The 18750-nt window shown below is 45.4% G+C and overlaps 1 protein-coding gene across 1 annotated transcript in view; it reads right to left on the bottom strand.

The window, feature by feature from the left end:
- Positions 1-11507: 11507 nt before the first annotated feature.
- Positions 11508-18750, bottom strand: part of ddah1 (dimethylarginine dimethylaminohydrolase 1) — a 112888-nt gene continuing 105645 nt past the window's right edge. Inside the window, exons 5-6 of the mRNA XM_052013096.1 lie at positions 15150-15293; positions 11508-12351 (exon numbers count right to left, since the gene is read on the bottom strand). Coding sequence (XP_051869056.1) covers positions 12241-12351; positions 15150-15293 — 255 coding nt within the window. The 3' untranslated portion in view covers positions 11508-12240. The remainder of the gene's footprint in view (positions 12352-15149; positions 15294-18750) is intronic.

Raw genomic sequence — 18750 nt, 5'->3', positions numbered from 1 at the left:
GGAATCTGGAGCAACCCCTCCACATGGAGAAATCTCCACTTTCTGCAGGGATCACTCTCTCCACGACTCCCTTGTCCACTCGTCCCTCCCCACCGATGACCCTGCCAGCACTTATCCCTGCAACTGCACCAAGTGCTACACCTGTCCCTACACCTCCTCCCTCACCACCATTCAGAGCCCCAGACAGTCCTTCCAGGTGAGGCAGCGCTTCACCTGTGAGTCCAGTGCGGTGTTGAGGGACTCTTCTGCTCTTAGGTGGTCTCTTAGTATTGAACAAAATGCTGGAGGAACCCAGCGGGTCAGGCAGCGGGAGGGAGATGGACAGTCGATGATTCGGGTCGAGACCCTTCACCACTGCCTCACCTGGAAGGAACTGCACACAATACTCCAAATGTGGCCTAACCAAGGTTTTAAAGAACTGCAACATGACTTCCTGACTTTGTACTCAGTGCCCCGACCAATGAAGGTAAGCGTGCTGTACGCCTTCCTTACCACCCTGTCCACTTGTGTGGCTGTTATGGACTCAGTGAAAGTCCCTTTAAGATAGAGAGTGTGTGTGTGTGTGTGTGGGGCGTGCTTACGTCAATAGAAGATAAAGGACGTAATGACGTTGTTGAAGAAGTAAGAAGAAGAAGAAGGAGAGAGAGAGAAGGGAGAGAGACACCAGCCTGCTTGTTTTCTCTATCGATGGATGAGAAACAATAACTGTGTTTGCCATAGAAATCCATGTATGGAAGTTGGAAGTAATCCGGTGGAGTTCACTTTGTTGCTGACCTGTAGAAGGAAACAGGTATTTGTGTGTGGACGACCACGGTTCGGATGCTTTTCGGGGTGAGGAAGTCACTACCGAGTAAACACTGGAGTGTCGTTTGGGTTCCATCGTGTAACATTTGGATTTCGTATGTACTCTCTCTGTGTTTTTCTACATCTACATCTTATCTTCAGACAACGGTGGTTGTTGAAGAAGCCCTTGCTCATGTTTCACCTTATGGCTTGCGGAACTGAACTTTAAGAACCATTCCGGAACTGGGAGTTTTGGACTTTGTCACACACACACACGACGAGTTTAGTTTTGGGGTTAACGTTCAAGGTTTAACATTTTTGAATTCTAACATACTAACATTTTTACTTTTATTTTACGTATTATCATAAGTAGTGATTAATAAAATAGTTTTTAACACTGAATCATGCTCAGTGTGTTTCCTTTGTTGCTGGTTTGTGACAAAATTGGGGGCTCGTCCGGGATAGTTCCCAAGGTTAACGAGATTCGTCTGGGATCCAATCCAAAGATTAATGAGTGTCGTCTGGGATTGTACCCCAGATTGACGAGATTTGTTTGGGATTCAATCCAAAGATTTTGAGGGAGGTCTGATAAATTCTTTTTAATTGGCTTGTGTGTGTGGAAACCAGCAGCAATGGATATTAAGGCATTTTTGGAGTCACCAACCCAAAAGGGATTGGAGGTGGCGAAAAAGGATGATCTGATAAAGATTGCTACAAGGTTAAACCTTACAGAAGTAAAGCAGTCTATGAGAAAGGCAGATATTCAGAGACTGATAGCTGGCCATTATGTGAAAAAGAAGGTGTTTGAGAAGGAAGTGTTAAAACAGTTTCCTGGCAGTGAAATAGCAATTTCTGAGGCACAGGTGCAGCTGGCAAAGATAGAGGCTGAACGAGAGCAAAAGAGATTAGAGGCTGAACAAGAGGAAAAGAGATTAGAGGCTGAACGAGAGCAAACCCAGTTAAAGATAGAAGCTGAACGCGAGCAAACCCAGTTAAAGATAGAAGCTGAACGAGAGGAAAAGAGATTAGAGGCCGAACAAAAGAAATTAGAGACTGAACAAAAGCTAACTCAGATGAAGATAGAGGCTGATCTAGCAATGAAGCAGATGGAATTGAAGAGGATGGAGCTGGATAGTGAGGAGAAGGAAAAACAGAGGCAGCATGAGTTACAAATGAAGCGTAGGAGTTCGGAATCTGATTCTGATGATGGTTTTTCAGCCAGCAGGGAGGTTCGATTAGTCCCTCCATTTGAAGAAGATCAGGTTGATCAGTATTTCCAACATTTTGAAAAGGTTGCTGTGAGTTCAAACTGGCCAAGGAAAGGATGGGCTCTTATGGTACAGAGTGTGATTAAAGGTAAAGCTCAAAAAGCTTATTCTGCTTTGTCTGTTGAGGATGCAGCTGATTATACCAAGGTAAAACAAGCTATATTGAAGGCCTATGAATTGGTCCCTGAGGCTTATAGACAAAAATTCAGAGACTTGAGGAAATCTGCAGATCAGACTTATATGGAATTTGCCAATGGAAAGAGAATATGTTTTGAACGATGGTACATGGCTAAAAATGTAGATGGGGATTTTGATAAATTGAAAGAATTGATACTGGTGGAAGACTTTAAAAGATGTGTTCCAGCTGAATTAACAACATATTTAAATGAAAAGGCAGTGGAAACTTTACAAGAAACTGCTAGGTTGGCAGATGATTATGCTTTAACCCATAAATCCAAATGGGGACAACCTAAAACCTTTCAAAAGAGTTACAAAGACAATCCAGGTAAACCGGAGATTAAATTGGGAGGTTATCAAAAAGGGAAGGATGAAAAGAAGCCAGGGCTGGAGAAACCTGTTGAGCGTACTTGTTATTACTGTAGGAAACCTGGCCACGTGATATCTAATTGTGCCCTTTTGAAGAAAAAGGAAGCTGGGCCCAATGCTTGCTTTCAGGCAATTAAAAATCAAAAAGGTTTAGGAGATGCTGTTAAAGATCAGTCCTTGCAAGAGGGAAAAGCGGAAAAGTTGGAGGAGGTGAGAAAAGAATTCCGTTCGTATGTATCAGAGGGTTTTGTTTCACTGAATGATGAGTCACCCCAGGTGCCAGTGAAAATTCTTAGAGATACTGGGGCTGGTCAATCTCTCTTGCTGGACAGTGTTTTAAATTTTGGTGAAGAAAGTGACACTGGTGAGGTAAATCTAGTGTGAGGCGTTACAGATGACACCATGTCTGTCCCTTTACACAGGGTGATTTTAAAGTCAAAGTTCGTAGAAGGACCAGTCGAGATAGGGATAAGACCTAGTTTGCCAGTGGAAGGAGTTTCTTTGTTATTGGGAAATGACCTTGCAGATGGAGAAAGTGATCCTGTGGTACGGTTAACAACCAAACCAAGGATTGATGAGTCTGAGAATGATCCAGATGTTTACCCATCATGTGCGGTGACTCGAGCTAGAGCTAGAGAATTAGCCAAGACAGACAGTCCGGTGCAGTCTGATGTAGTTCCTTGTGACAGTCCTAAACAGGAAGAAAATTATGATGCCTTATCTGAGACTTTTCTGTCTTCACTGGAGGATCAACATCCTTACAGTGAGCCTGAATTTAAAGATTTGTCTTTGTCGAGGAAGGATTTTATGGTGGAACAGACAAAGGACCCTGAGGTGACAGAATTGAAAGAAAAAGCTCTCTCATGTGAGGAGATTGAAAAAGTGCCAATTGGATACTATGTCAAAAATGGAGTGTTAATGAGGAAATGGAGACCTCCTCATGTTCCTGTTACTGAGGAATGGGAAGTTATTCATCAGGTTGTTGTTCCAAAAGTTTATAGGGATGAGATTTTAAAGCTGGCCCACAGTATGCCTTTGGGTGGTCATTTTGGTGTGAATAAAACTGTAGGGAAGATCTTGAAACAATTCTATTGGCCTGGTTTGAGAAAAGATGTGGTGATGTTTTGTCGAACCTGCCACACATGTCAGATGGTAGGTAAACCAAATCAAAAACCCCCTGTGGCTCCTTTGAAACCAATTCCTGCTTTTGGTGAACCCTTTTCGAAGGTGATTGTGGACTGTGTTGGCCCCTTACCAAAGTCTAAGACTGGAAATCAGTATTTGTTAACCATCATGTGTGCCACTTCTAGATTTCCAGAGGCAATACCCCTTAGAAATATTAAGGCCAAGACGGTGTCAAAGGCTCTTGTAAAATTTTTTACCTTGTTTGGTTTGCCAAAAGAAATCCAATCTGATCAAGGTAGTAATTTTATGTCAAAAATTTTTCAACAAATAGTCTATGAGCTGGGAGCAAAGCAGATTGTATCATCTGCATATCACCCAGAATCTCAAGGAGCTCTGGAGAGATTTCATTCTACTCTCAAAAATATGCTGAAGACTTATTTCTTTGAAAACACAAAGGATTGGGATGAAGGTATTCATTTACTTTTGTTTGCCGTTAGAGAATCGATCCAGGAGTCAATAGGATTTAGTCCGTTTGAGCTTGTGTTTGGACATAGGGTGAGAGGACCTTTGGAATTGTTAAAAGAGCAATGGGTTAATGAGGAAGTTCACTTGAGTCTGTTGGACTATGTCCAAAAATTTAAAACTCGGTTGGAGAGAGTCTGCCAGCTAGCGAGAGAGAATCTGAAAACAAGCCAGATAAGAATGAAGACATATTTTGATAGACGTGCTCGGCCTAGGACATTTGCAGTGGGGCAAAAGGTGTTGGTATTTTTCCCTAGCCAAAATAATCCCTTGCAATCTCGTTTTTCTGGACCCTATGTTATTGAATCTCGAGTGACTGATCTAACATATATAATCAAAACACCAGATAGACGCAAGAAAACACAACTCTGTCATGTAAACATGCTAAAACCTTATTATGAGAGGGATTCAGTTGTAGCCTTGGTGGATGGTGAAAAGGTTGTTTCTAGAATGCCTGATGTTGATGTTGAGGAAGGCCAATTTAGACCAAATATTGTTCCATCGAAACTAAAAAACCAAAATATCCTGGAGAACCTTGAAACGAAGTTGGACCATTTACAAGTTTCACAAAAACAACAGATGAGAGAATTAATTTTAAAATTTAAAAATCTGTTCCCAGATGTTCCAAACAGAACATCGATAATTACCCATGATGTTGATGTTGGGGATGCAAAACCAATCAAACAACACCCATATCGAATGAATGTGGAAAAAAGTAAACTTGTTGATCAGGAAATAAAATACGTTGGAAAATGATATTATTAGACATTCTACTTCAAATTGGAGTTCGCCCTGTGTTATTGTACCTAAACCTGATGGAACTGTTAGATTTTGCACAGATTACAGGAAAGTGAATGCTGTAACAAAGTCAGATGCTTACCCTATTCCTAGGGTGGATGATTGCATAGATAGAGTGGGAAAGGCAAAATTTGTTACAAAGATTGACCTATTAAAAGGGTACTGGTGTGTTCCATTAACAGATAGAGGAAGGGAGATTTCAGCCTTTGTAACCCCTTCTGGATTGTATGAATACAATGTTTTGCCATTTGGAATGAAAAATGCTCCGGCAACATTTCAAAGAATGATTAATTCAGTGATTCATGGGTTAAAACATACAGATGCCTACATTGACGACTTAGTGACTGGGAATGATACATGGGAGGATCACATCTCTGCGTTAGAAAGGTTGTTTGAAAGACTTTCCAAGGCTAACCTTACAGTTAACTTGGCTAAAAGTGAATTTGGCCATGCCACTGTGACGTATCTTGGTTATGTTGTAGGTCAAGGCAAGCAAGCTCCTGTTCAGAAGAAAGTTCAAGCAATATCTGAGTTCCCTATTCCCACAGGTATGAGGACTGTTAGAAGATTTTTGGGAATGGTTGGATATTACCGAAAATTTTGTAAAAATTTTGCTGATATTGCTCTTCCCCTAACTAATCTTCTGAAGAAGGGAGTAAAGTTTGGACAGATTCTTGTCAAGAAGCATTTGATAAGCTGAAAGCCATTTTATGCTACCATCCTGTGCTCAAAACACCTGACTTTGAAAAGCCATTTTCATTAGCAGTAGATGCCAGTGATGAAGCTGCAGGAGCTGTGTTGTTGCAGAAGGGTGACCTTGATGATATTGACCATCCTGTAGCTTACTTTTCAAAGAAATTTAATGAGCATCAAAAGAATTATTCCACCATAGAGAAAGAATTACTGCCGCTTGTTTTAGCCTTGCAATATTTCAGTGTATATGTTTGCAGGCTGTTAAACTGGAGTTTAATTTTGCAAGAGTTTGATCTCATGATAACTCACATTAAAGGCAAAGATAATGTGATTGCTGATTGTCTTTCCCGATGTTAAATGGGAAACATGTATCTGTACTAATCTGATATTCTGTAGTTGTGTAGCAGGATAATTATTAACATTACTAACTGTATGCGCGGGTAAATTTTTCTTGGGAAAAATTTTTTTTAGGTGGGAGGTGTTATGGACTCAGTGAAAGTCCCTTTAAGATAGAGAGTGTGTGTGTGTATGTGTGTGTGGGGCGTGCTTACATCAATAGAAGATAAAGGACGTAATGACGTTGTTGAAGAAGTAAGAAGAAGAAGAAGGAGAGAGAGAGAAGGGAGAGAGACACCAGCCTGCTTGTTTTCTCTATCGATGGATGAGAAACAATAACTGTGTTTGCTACTGAAATCCATGTATGGAAGTTGGAAGTAATCCGGTGGAGTTCACTTTGTTGTTGACCTGTAGAAGGAAACAGGTATTTGTGTGTGGACGACCACGGTTCGGATGCTTTTCGGGGTGAGGAAGTCACTACCGAGTAAACACTGAAGTGTCGTTTGGGTTCCATCGTGGAACATTTGGATTTCGTATGTACTCTCTCTATGTTTCTCTACATCTACATCTTATCTTCAGACAACGGTGGTTGTTGAAGAAGCCCTTGCTCATGTTTCACCTTATGGCTTGCGGAACTGAACTTTAGGAACCATTCTGGAACTGGGAGTTTTGGACTTTGTCACACACACACACGAAGAGTTTAGTTTTGGGGTTAACGTTCGAGGTTTAACATTTTTGAATTCTAACATACTAACATTTTTACTTTTATTTTACATATTATCACAAGTAGTGATTAATAAAATAGTTTTTAACACTGAATCATGCTCAGTGTGTTTCTTTTGTTGCTGGTTTGTGACATGGCCATAAGATCTTCATAAGAATAAAGAGAATAATTACAGAGAGAAAAAATACAAAACAATCTGTTGTGTATTTTCTTGGTATTTTTGAAAGCATTTAAATTTTTATATTGTTAAAATGCAGCAATAATTTCATCGATAAGAGGATGTCATAAGGTCATACAGCATGGACACAGGCCATTTGGTCCATCATGCTCACACTGACCAGTGGGCACCCTTCTGTATTAATCCTACCTTCCAGCGCTTGACCTGTCACCCTCTACCCCTGGGTGACCCAAGTGTTCACCTGAACACTTCTTAAATGCTGTCAGTGACTCTGCTTCCCCCACTCTCTCAGGCAGTGTGTTCCAGGTACTCACCACTCTCTGGGTGAAGAAGGTCTCCCTCAGATCCCCACAAAAGCTCCTTCCCCCTTACCCTAAATCTTACCCCGCACCCGTTCGGAACGTCAATTTTATCAAACTCGCTACCAACTTCCCACCTGCCCTCAGATTCACTTGGACAGTTTCCCACACCTCTCTCCCCTTGATCTCCCAGGAGACAGACTATCCACCACCATTTACTGCAGACCCACTGACTCCACAGCTACCGAGGCTACACCGCTCACCACCCCGTCTCTTGTAAGGACACCATTCCTTTCTCTCAGTTTTTCTGTCTTCACCACATCTGTTCTGGAGATGAGGCCTTCCACTCCCGAGATTCCTCTTTTGCAGAAAGTGGGGCACCGACCGTGGTGGATGGAGCCCTCACCTCCATCTCCTCTATATCCTGCACTTCTGCTCTTACACCAACCTCCCCCCCACCCCTCCCCCAGACAGAACAGGGATAGAGCTCCACGGTCCTCCCCCTAGCACCCCACCAGCACACATTCTTTGACTTTTCCACCAGCTACAAGAGGATCCCACCACCAGCCACACCTTTCCGCTATCTGCAGGGACCTCCCTTTCTGTGATTCACTGATAAGGGGAAAGTTTCCTGCAGTCTCCCTTATCTATACACCTCATCATTCTATATACCTCAACCACGTCCCCTCTTCTGCTTCAGTCTCTCCTCATAACTGGAACACTCCATCCCAGGCAGCACCCTGGTGAATCCCCTCTGCACCCTCTCCAGCGCTGTCACAACCTTCCTGTAGTGTGGTGACCCGAACTGTGCACAGTGCTCCAGCTGAGGCCTGACCAATGGTTTATAAAGCTGGAACATTACTTCCCTGCTCTTGTACTCAATGCCCAACCAATGAGGCCAGTATCTCATTGGCCTTCTCAACCATGTAATCGACCTGCACTGTCACCTTCAAGAATCTTTGGACTTGTACACCAAGGTCCCTCTGTTCCTCAGTACGCCTAAGACCCTACCGTTCATTGTGTGTGTCCTAGTCCTGTTTGTGCTCACAATATGAACCACTTCACATTTATCAGAATTAAACTCCATCTGCCATTCCTCAGCCCATTTCACCAACACATCGATATCACCTTGTAGCCCAAGACTACCCTCCACACTGACAATAACTCCACAAGTCTTTGGGTCATCTGTGAACTTACTGACCCTCCCTCTTACAACCACATCCAAATCATTCACATATATTGCAAACTGCAAAGGTTCCAATACCAATCCCTGTGTAACATCACTGGTCACAGGCATCAAAAACAACCCTCTACCATCATCCTCTGACACCTATTTCCTGTCCCATTTTGGATCCAATTTACCAACTTGTCCTGGATCTCATGTGCCCTAATCTTTTGTACCAGTCTCCCACATAGGACCATGTTGAAGGCCTTACTGAAGTCCATGTAGGGCAGCACGGTAGTGTAACGGTTAGCGTAACACTATTACAGTGCCAGCGACCCAGGTTCAATTCTGGCCGCTGTCTGTAAGGAGTTTGTACGTTCTCCCCGTGTCTGTGTGGGTTTCCTCCGGGTGCTCTGGTTTCCTCCCACATTCCAAAGACATACGGGTTAGGAAGTTGTGGGCGTGCTATGTTGGAGCCGGAAGCGTGGCGACACTTGCGGGCTGCCCCCAGAACACTCTATGCAAAAGATGCATTTCACTGTGTGCTTCAATGTACATGTGACTAATAAAGAAATCTTATCTTAAACCGCCTCTCCCTGCACTGCTCTCATCAACGCACTGTGGTTATGGCTTCAAAAGGCTCAGTTAGATTGGCCAGAGAGGACCTGCCCTTGACAAAACCATGCTGGCTGTCTCTGATCAATCCCTGCCTCTCCAAGTGATCATTAATCCTGTCCCTCAGAAATTTTTCCAATAACTTCCCTACCACTGATGTTAAGGTCACAGGTCTGTAATTACCAGGCTTTCTTAGAAAGGGGGAACACATTTGCTGTCCTCTCGTCATCTGGTACCTCACTGTGGCCAGCGAAGATTTAAAAATCTGAGTCAGAGCCCCTCGCCTCCTGCAGCAGCCTGGGATAAATCCCATCCGGTCGTGGGGATTTATCCACCTCCAAGCCCACCAAGGCACTGAGTAACTGCTCTTTATTTATGGAGACTTGCTCTAGACTTTCACCTTCCCCTTCACTGAATTCTCCAACTGCAAAGTCTGTGTTAATACTGATGAAAATGCTTTATTTAGGACCTCTCCTGTACCTTCTGGGTCCACACAGATTGTCCCTGTTCATACCGAATGGGCCGACTCTGGTCATTCTTTTGCTGTGAGTATATAATGATTTACCTTAATCATCTCTGTTGGTAATATTTCATGACCCCCCCTTTTCCTCTTACAAGTTTTATGCTCTTAAACGGCCCACCCTGTCATGAGTTCCCTATACCTGGTATACGCTTCCTTTTTTCTCTTTATCCAACCCTCAATACCCCTCGACATCCAGGGTTCCCTGTACTTGTTACCCCGGCTTTTACCTTGACAGGAACATGTTGACCTTGAACTTGCTATTTCTCCTGTGAATGCCTCCCACTGTGGACTTACCTGCAAGCAGATGCTCCCAATCTACCTTTACCAGGTCCTGCCTTATTTTAATGAAATTCATCTTCCCTCCAATTTAAGACCTTTATTCCTGGTCCGGCCCTATCCATCTCCATAACCGCTTTGAAATGTGCAATTATGATCACTGTCTCCGAAATGCTCCCCCACTGACACTCCCTCCGCCTGACCCACTACATTCCCCAAGACAAGGTCCAGTAATGCTCATCACTAACATCACCAATAACCTGTCCTGGTCCAACCACAGACACCACGGCCAAGAAAGCTCACCGGCACCTCTACTTTCTCAGGAGGGTGAAGAAATTCAGAATGTCCCTGTTGACCCTCACCAATTTTTATAGATGCCCCATAGAAAGCATCCTATCTGGATGCATCACGGCTTGGTACGGCAACTGCTCTGCCTGGGACTGCAAGAAACTGCAGAGAGTTGTGGACACAGCCCAGCATGTCACGGAAACCAGCCTCCCCTCCATGGACTCTGTCTACACTTCTGTCTCGGTAAAGCAGTCGACATAATCAAAGACCCCACCCACCCTGGACATTCTTTCTCCACCCCTCTCCCATCGGGCAGAAGATGCAAAAACCTGAAAGCATGTACCACCAGGCTCAAGGACAGCTTCTATCCCGCTGTTATAAGACTATTGTACAGACCTCCTGTACAATAAAATGGACTCTTTACTTCAAGATCTACCTCATCATGACCTTGCACCTTATTGTCTGCCTGCACTGCACTTTCTCTGTAACTGTAACTCTCTATTCTGCATTCTGTTATTGTTTTCCCTTGTGATGAAATGATCTGTATGGATGGCATGTAAAACAAAGTTTTTCACTGTACCTCGGTATATGTGACAATATTAAACCAATTGCATCAAACCAATTCATTCCCTCGTTGTTCTATCTATATACGGCATCAAGAAGTTCTCCTGGACACACCTCAAACATTCCAGCCCCTCTGGAGGCTTTTATGCCAAGGCAATCCAAGTTAACACTCAGGAAATTGAAATCCCGTGGCGAACCACGGTGTAAAATGCTTGGAAGCATGGCAAAATCTATTCAAAATGGCAACAAAATTTGGAAAGTAATGCTTCTGTAACATTAGATTGTAAGCATATTTTACCTTATAACATAGAACATAGAACAATACAGCACAGGAACAGGCCCTTCAGCCCACGATGTCTGTGCCCAGCACGATGCCAATGAAACTAATCCCATCTGCCTGTATATGATCCCCATCCCTCCATTCTCTGCCTGTTCGTGTGTCTGTCTGAAAGCCTCTTAAACACCTCTATCATATCTGCCTCCACCCCCACCCCTGGCAGCCCATTCCAGGCACCCACTGCTCTCTGTGTAAAAACTTGCTCCACACATCTCCTTTGAACTTTCCCCCTCTCACCTTAAATGCACGTCCTCTAGTATTTGACATTTCTACCCTGAGAAAAAGACTCTGGCTGTCTACTCTATCTGTGCCTCTCATAATTTTATGAAATTCTATCAGGTTTCCCCTCAGCCTCCGACACTCCAGACAGAACAATATTTTGTAATACAAAAATGCTTCCAATCCAATGTCAGAAATTAAAAAGTTATGAAAATGAGTTCAGCTTAGCACAAAAAAACAACTGAATGCAGCATTGATAATGATTTTTATTTATTCAGCATGAAGCGGATGTGATCAGTGAAAACTACATCAAGGAATCATTTGGCAAGGAAGAATGATGATGCTTCCTGTTGTGCTTCTGTGACCAGGCTCAATGCAATGACATCTTTGGCACACACGCTGCGCAGAAGATGAGACTAACGTAATAAAAAAGTACATTGGAGTCCAGGAAAGCTTGATAACAGAAGGAACTGGACTATCTAGAAATATTTAGCAATTTAGCTCCATAATTTCACAGTGTATGCCTCTAATGGAATGACGTTAAGCATGGAGTCATTTTGGCATCTGGGTATCCATGTGCCTCATTAACTTGGAACTGGTACAAAGTCAAGGAAGTTGTCCACAGAATTTACAGTAAATAACATCAAAACCCATACAAAGTAATCAACAGCAGTATTTAAACTAAATCTGTATTAATTATTTTGAATATAACTTAATTCACCCTTTTAGTATCTGTATATATTGTATCATGTCCTACTCATCATTTTACAGCAGTTCATTCACGGAAAGGTTATAAGTGGTTTTAATCACAAGATGGCAGTAAAGGACCACCCGCTCTCAATATAAACTGGGAGATAGAACAGGACAAAGGAGGAAGCAGCAATCAATAGAACCACACAGCTGCGTAATCTGTAATAATCACATTATCGCCAAACAAAAGTAACAGCTCCTTTTTTTTATAAAGCCAGATTCCTTATGCTTTCAGGCCCCCTTATTGAGGAGAATGGAGCAGCAAGTCAGCCCTCCGTCAACTTTGGCCAGTTCAGTGTTGGCGACCGGAATCAGCAGATAGTCCCTCAGTTTTCCAAACACCTGCAATAGAAAGAGGAGTAGATTTAAAGAACACTTTTCATGTACGGTGGAGACACAGGAGGCTGTAGATGTTGGAATCTGGAGCAACACACAATCTGCTGGAGGAACTCAGTGGGTCAGGCAGCATCTGTGGGGGGGAAAGGGATGGACGAGGTTTCTGGTTGAGACCCTTTGAGTAGAGAGAGGAGGTAGACAGTATAGAGGGGTGAGGGAGGGCTGAGGCAGGGGCTGGTAGGTGATAGGTGGAACCAGATAAGGGAGGGATGTGGGGCGGATGGGGGAGGAGAAACCCAGGTGTGTGGGTGATGGGCAGGTGGGATGGGAACGGTGAACAAAGGGAGAGAGAACCCGGGTGGACCAGCGGGAATGGGAAAGGAACATGGAGGAGTCATCTCATGTGCCGACCATTGGGCTGTGGGCTCCCCAGGTGGGATATGTGGAGCTAGGCTGCATTGTTCTATCGCCTCCTGGGATGGGGGCTTCAGGTCAGCATTTGCTGCCCACCTGTAAGGACAACTGGGTGCGTCGTTAGACCATCCCAGAGGGCGGTTAAGTGCCAACGAGTTCAGAAATGACCAGGAACGGCTGTGATAGGAGAGCGGGCAGGCACGGGAAGTGAAGCCGCCGGCCAGTCTCTCTGACTCGGTGAGTGAGCGAGTCTGCTCAGCGCTCCCAGCTCAGCCTGGCTCCGTCCAGACCCCAGTTGTTGCTGCTCAGTGCGAGTTGGGGGAGAAGGCACATGGAAATAGAGTCACAGAGCGATACAGCATGGAAACAGGCCCTTCGGCCCAACTGGTCCGTGCCGACCACGGTGCCCACCAAACTAGTCCCATTTGCCTGCATTTGGCCCCTTAAACACCACCATGGTATCTGCCACCACCCCTGGCAGCCTGTTCCAGGAACCCACCACTCTCTGTGTAAAAAATTTGCCCCGCACATCTCCTTTAAACTTTCCCCCTCCCAGCTTAAATGCATGCCCTCTAGTATTTGACATTTCTATCCTGGGAAAGAGATTCTGACTGTCTACCCTATCTATTCTCTTATAATTTTATAAACTTCTGTCAGGTCTCCACTCAGTCTCTGCCACTCCAGAGAAAGCAACCTAAGTTTGTCCATCAGACACCTCCTGCCCCACTGTGGATTTCACATTGGTCTCAACAACCACCTTGGAACACACAGATGGATACAAGTCAGCCTGTGTACTAAGAATCACAAGAGACAGCAGATGCTGGAATCTGGAGCAACACACAAACTGCTGCAGGAACTCAGAGGGTTGGGCAGCATCTGTGGAGGGAAATGGACAGCTGATGTTCTGGGTTGGGAACCTGCGTCTGGAACAACACCTCATATTCCGTCCAGGCAGTCTCCAACCTGGCGGCATGAACATCATAGAATTTAGAACACTACATCACAGTACAGGCCCTTCGGCCCACAATGTTGTGCTGACATTTTATCCTGCTCTAAGGTCTATCTAACCCTTCCCTCCCACATAGCCCCCTATTTTCCTATCATTTGTGTGTCTATCTAAGAGTCTCTTAGATATCCCTGATGTATCTGCCCCCACAACCTCTGCCGGCAGTGCGTTCCACGCACCCACCACTCTCTGTGTTAAAAAAAAACTTACCCCTGACATCCCCCTTATACCTTCCTCCAATCACCTTAAAATTATGCCCCCTCGTGTTAGCCATTGTCGCCCTGGGAAAAAGTCTCTGACTGTCCACTCGATCTATGCCTCATCATCTTGTACACCTCTATCAAGTCTCCTCTCATCTTCCTCCTCTCCAAAGAGAAAAGCCCGAGCTCGCTCAACCTATCCTCATAAGACATGCTCTCCAATCCAGGCAGCATCCTGGTAAATCTCCTCTGCACCCTCTCCAAAGCCTCCACATCCTTCCTGTAATGAGGCAACCAGAACTGAACACGGACTTCTCAGACTTCTGGCAATCGCTCCCCTTTGTCTCTGTACCCCATTTTTCTTCTCTCTCTCCTCCTGATCCAACTGGTCCCCATCACCCTGTGTCTTTCCCCTCCTCCACCCTCTCCCTCTGCCCACCACCCACACACCCATCCCACTGGTTCCCCTCCCCACCTCCCTCCATTCCATGCTCTACCTTCCTCTCCTATGAGTCCATCTTCTTCAGCCCTTCGTCACTCCTACCTCTCACCTCCCAGCTTCTGACATCACTCCCACTCTCCCCCCTCCCTCACCTGCCTATCACCCCCTCACCTGGATCCACCCGTCACCCACCAGCTCTTGGCCCACCCCACCCCCCACCTTTTGGACTGACTGTCTCCTCTCTTCCTTTCCAGTCCTGCTGAAGGGTCGTGACCCGAATCATCGACTGTCCATCTCCCTCCCGCTGCCTGACTCACTGGGTTCCTCCAGCGTTTTGTTCAATACTAAGAGACCACCTAAGAGCAGAAGAGTCCCTCAACACTGCGCTGGGTTTTCACGTTCAAGTCTCTGGAGTGGGGCTTGAACCTACAACCTTCTGAATCAAAGCAGAGTTTATTGGCCAATGTGCCAGAGCCAAGACTGATTACTTATTAACTTTATAAGATGGTGGCATCGCAGGCCAGGCCAGCTTTTATTGCCCTTGAGAAGGTAGTCATGAACTATCTTCCTGAACCTCTACATGTGGCCTCTATGTTCTAAAGATTTCAGTTTGGATTCCTGCACTACTGCCTCGTCCCTTGATGCAGGTTTCTGAGAGCAAAACTCCACTGTGAAGGACAAACCGTCCATTAAACGTCAGGAATGAGAAGCCTCGCTGAAATGAGAGCAGAGCCCGCTTTACCTTTGCGCTCTCGGGGAATTCCTCGGCAGTGCGGTGCAGAAGGACGTGTCCCTTCTCCGGCGTGTTCAGATAAACACAGTTTGCAGCCTCATCATCTGGCAGGGTCAGCTTGTCATAACGATGTTCACTCATCTCCTGCATGTTCTGTTGAGCAAAGGAAGTTAAATCAAACCGGGTGAGCAAACAGATGCAAATGGCTCCATCTCTGGTTTGGATCAATCAAAGACACTCAGCGGTTTGCACGATTCAGAGAGATCGTGATCAATGGGGATGACCAAGAAGGATTTGATAAGCTCCCATTTTGCTGATAGATGAAACCAAGTAATATCGATGTGGTTCAGCTAGTGATTACATCCTGAACCATCAGCATAGATCAGAGATGACAGGATATGTGCCTTGATTAGTGAGGAATGGAATAGAAGAGCAGGGAAGTTATGGTATAACTTTAAAACACAATGGCGTAGGCCACAGCTGGAGAACCACGTACAGATGTGGTTGTCACACTATATGAAGGATGCAATTGCACTGGAAGGGGTGCAGAGAAGAGTCACCAGACTGCTATTGAGTCCCAGAGTTATACAGCACAGAAACAGGCCCTTCAGCCCATCATGTCCATGCTGACCTTTTTGCCCACCTGCACTGATCCCATTTGCCTGCATTAGCTCCATATCCTTCCATGCCTCGCCTGTTGACTGGGATGGAGATTTCAGTAATGAAGGAAGTCCAAATAGAACACAGACCAGTGCAGCACAGGAACAGGCCCTTCGGCCCACAATGTCGGTGCCGACCATGATAGTAATCTAACTAATCCCATCTGCCTGCCCATGGTCCATATCTCTCCATTCCCTGTCTGTTCATGTGTCTGTCTAAACGCCTCTTAGACATTGCTATCTCCACTGCCCCCCCCTACCTCCCCTGGCAGCACGGTCCAGGCACCCACCACTCGCTGTGTAAAAGAACTTGCCTTTAAATCTCCTTTAGACTTTCCCCCTCTCACCCTAAACCCATGTTCTCTAGTATTTGACATTTCCACCTTGGGAAGAAAGACCCTGACTGTCTACTCTATCTGCGCCTCTCATAATTTTATAAACTTCCATCAGGTCTCCCCTCAGCCTCTGACAATCCAGAGAAAACAAACCAAGTTTGTCCAACCTCTTATTCTAGACAATACCCTCTGATCCAGGCAACATCCTGGTAAACCTCTTCTCCAAAGCCTCCACATCCTTCCTGTAGTGTGGTGACCAGAACTGCACACAGTGCTGCAAATGTAGCCAAACTAAAACTTTATACAGCTGCAGCATGACTTCCCGACCCAATGCTCCAACCAATGAAGATAAGCGTGCCGTACGCCTGCTTCACCACCCTATCTACTTGTGTTGCCCCTGTAGGGAGCTATGGACTTGCACCCCAAGACCCCTCTGTACATCGATGCTCCCAAGGGTCCTGCCATTTACCGTGTACTCTCCTCTTGCATTTGACCTCCCAAAGTGCAACATCTCACACTTGTCCAGATTAAACTCCATCTGCCATTTCCCCACCTAAGTTTCCAACTGATCTATATCCTACTGTATCTTTTGGCCAACCTTCGTCACTGTCCACACTTCCACCAATTAGAGGGTTGTCTGCAAACGTATTAAACAGCCTACCTACATTTTCAACCAGATGATACATAAGATTTCTTTATTAAAAATAGTCACATGTACATCAAAACACACAGTGAAATGCATCTTTTGCGTAGAATGTGCTGGGGGCAGCCTGCAAGTGTCACCACGCTTCCGGCGCCAACATAGCACGCCCACAACTTCCTAACCCGTACATCTTTGGAATGTGGGAGGAAACCGGAGCACCCGGAGGAAACCCACGCAGACACAGGGAGAACGTACAAACTCCTTACAGACAGCGGCTGTCATAGACTTATAGATTTATTATATATATAATAAAATCACAAACAGCAGAGGTCCCAACACTGATCCCCGGGGAACACCTCTGGTCACAGACCTCCAGTCAGGCCCCTCCACCACTACTCTCTTCTATGGCCGAGACAATTTTGATTCCAACTTCCCAACCCACCGTGGATTCCATGTGACTTCATCTTCTGAACCATGAGGGACCTTGTTACACACCTTACTCAAGTCCATGTAGACAACATCCACTGCCCTACCCTCACAGTACCAGCCTCCCCTCCTTGGACTCTGTCTTTACCTCTCGTTGTCTTGGTGAAGCAGCCAGCATAATCAAAGACCCCACCCACCCGGGTCATTCTCTCTTCTCTCCTCTTCCATCAGGTAGGAGATACAGGAGCCTGAGGGCACGTACCACCAGACTTAAAGACAGCTTCTACCCCACTGTGATAAGACTATTGAATTGTTCCCTTATACAATGAGATGGACTCTGACCTTGCGATCTACCTTGTTGTGACCTTGCACCTTATTGCACTGCACTTTCTCTGTAGCTGTGACACTTTACTCTGTACTGTTATTGTTTTTACCTGTACTACATCAATGCACTCTGTACTAACCCAATGTAACTGCACTGTGTAATGAATTGACCTGTACGATCGGTTTGTAAGACAAGTTTTTCACTGTACCTCAGTACAAATGACAATAATAAACCAATACCAATACCAATCAATCACCTCCTCAATCAAATCTGTGAGACGGGACCTCCCCAACACAAATCCATGCTGACTCCCCTAATAACTCCATGTTTTTCCAAATGTAAGTAAATCCTGTCCCTAAGAATCTGCTCCAGTAATATCCTTTGTGCTGTAGGACGATAGCTATTTTTACAGCACAGATGCAGGACGTTTGGCCCCTCTGTTGAGTGCTGTTGTTTCTGCACCACACCGGCCTCTCCTCCACCTCCCCTTCCCCCACTTCCCCACATCCTGATCCCTTCCCATTTCTCCAGCTTCCCGGTAACCGTCTCTCTGCTCCTCGCCTCAGTCTCTCCCAGTGGGAGCAAGCTCCACATCACACAATCACAAGAAAGGGTAGGGCACGGAAGGAGGTCATTCTGCCCATCGAGTCCATACCAGGACCACGGAGAGCAAACCAACCCGCCCCACTCTCTCCTCAGAATCCTGTGAATTACTTACCTTCAAACACCCACCCGTTTGCCTCATTGGGGCCCTGACTACCACGGTCGCCACTGCTCCAGATCATAACTGCTCATGGTGTTGAAGGTTTCTCCATACCTCCCCACCTTCTGTATCACTTGAAACTTTTGCCCCTATAATCCTCAATCCGTGCACCAATGGGCAGAACTTCCCTCCAAACCACTCCTGATCTTCTCCACACCTATTTTCTCTCCACTGCTCCATTACCTGCTGGGCATATCCCACAGCCCTGCCACCAGCAATGCAGTATCACTCTCTAACTGCCCCCCATGAGCCCACTTGACCAGAAGATCCCTACAACACATGCCCACTGTAACGCGAGCCTTGCCCTGTCAAAGTCCACCCATTGCCTTCTCTGCAACTAAAAGTTGCCTTATTTTAAATCTCTCTTTCCCAGTTCTTTTGGCATGGTCCCTGACCTCACAATCTACCTCATTATGGTCTTGCACCTTATTGTCTGCCTGCACGGCACTTTCTCTGTAA

The sequence above is a fragment of the Pristis pectinata genome, chromosome 3, assembly GCF_009764475.1.
Source record: "Pristis pectinata isolate sPriPec2 chromosome 3, sPriPec2.1.pri, whole genome shotgun sequence".
NCBI classification, from domain to species: Eukaryota; Metazoa; Chordata; class Chondrichthyes; order Rhinopristiformes; family Pristidae; genus Pristis; species Pristis pectinata.
The sequence above is the reverse complement of the archived record's forward strand: the minus strand, read 5'-3'. Positions and strand labels throughout refer to the sequence as shown.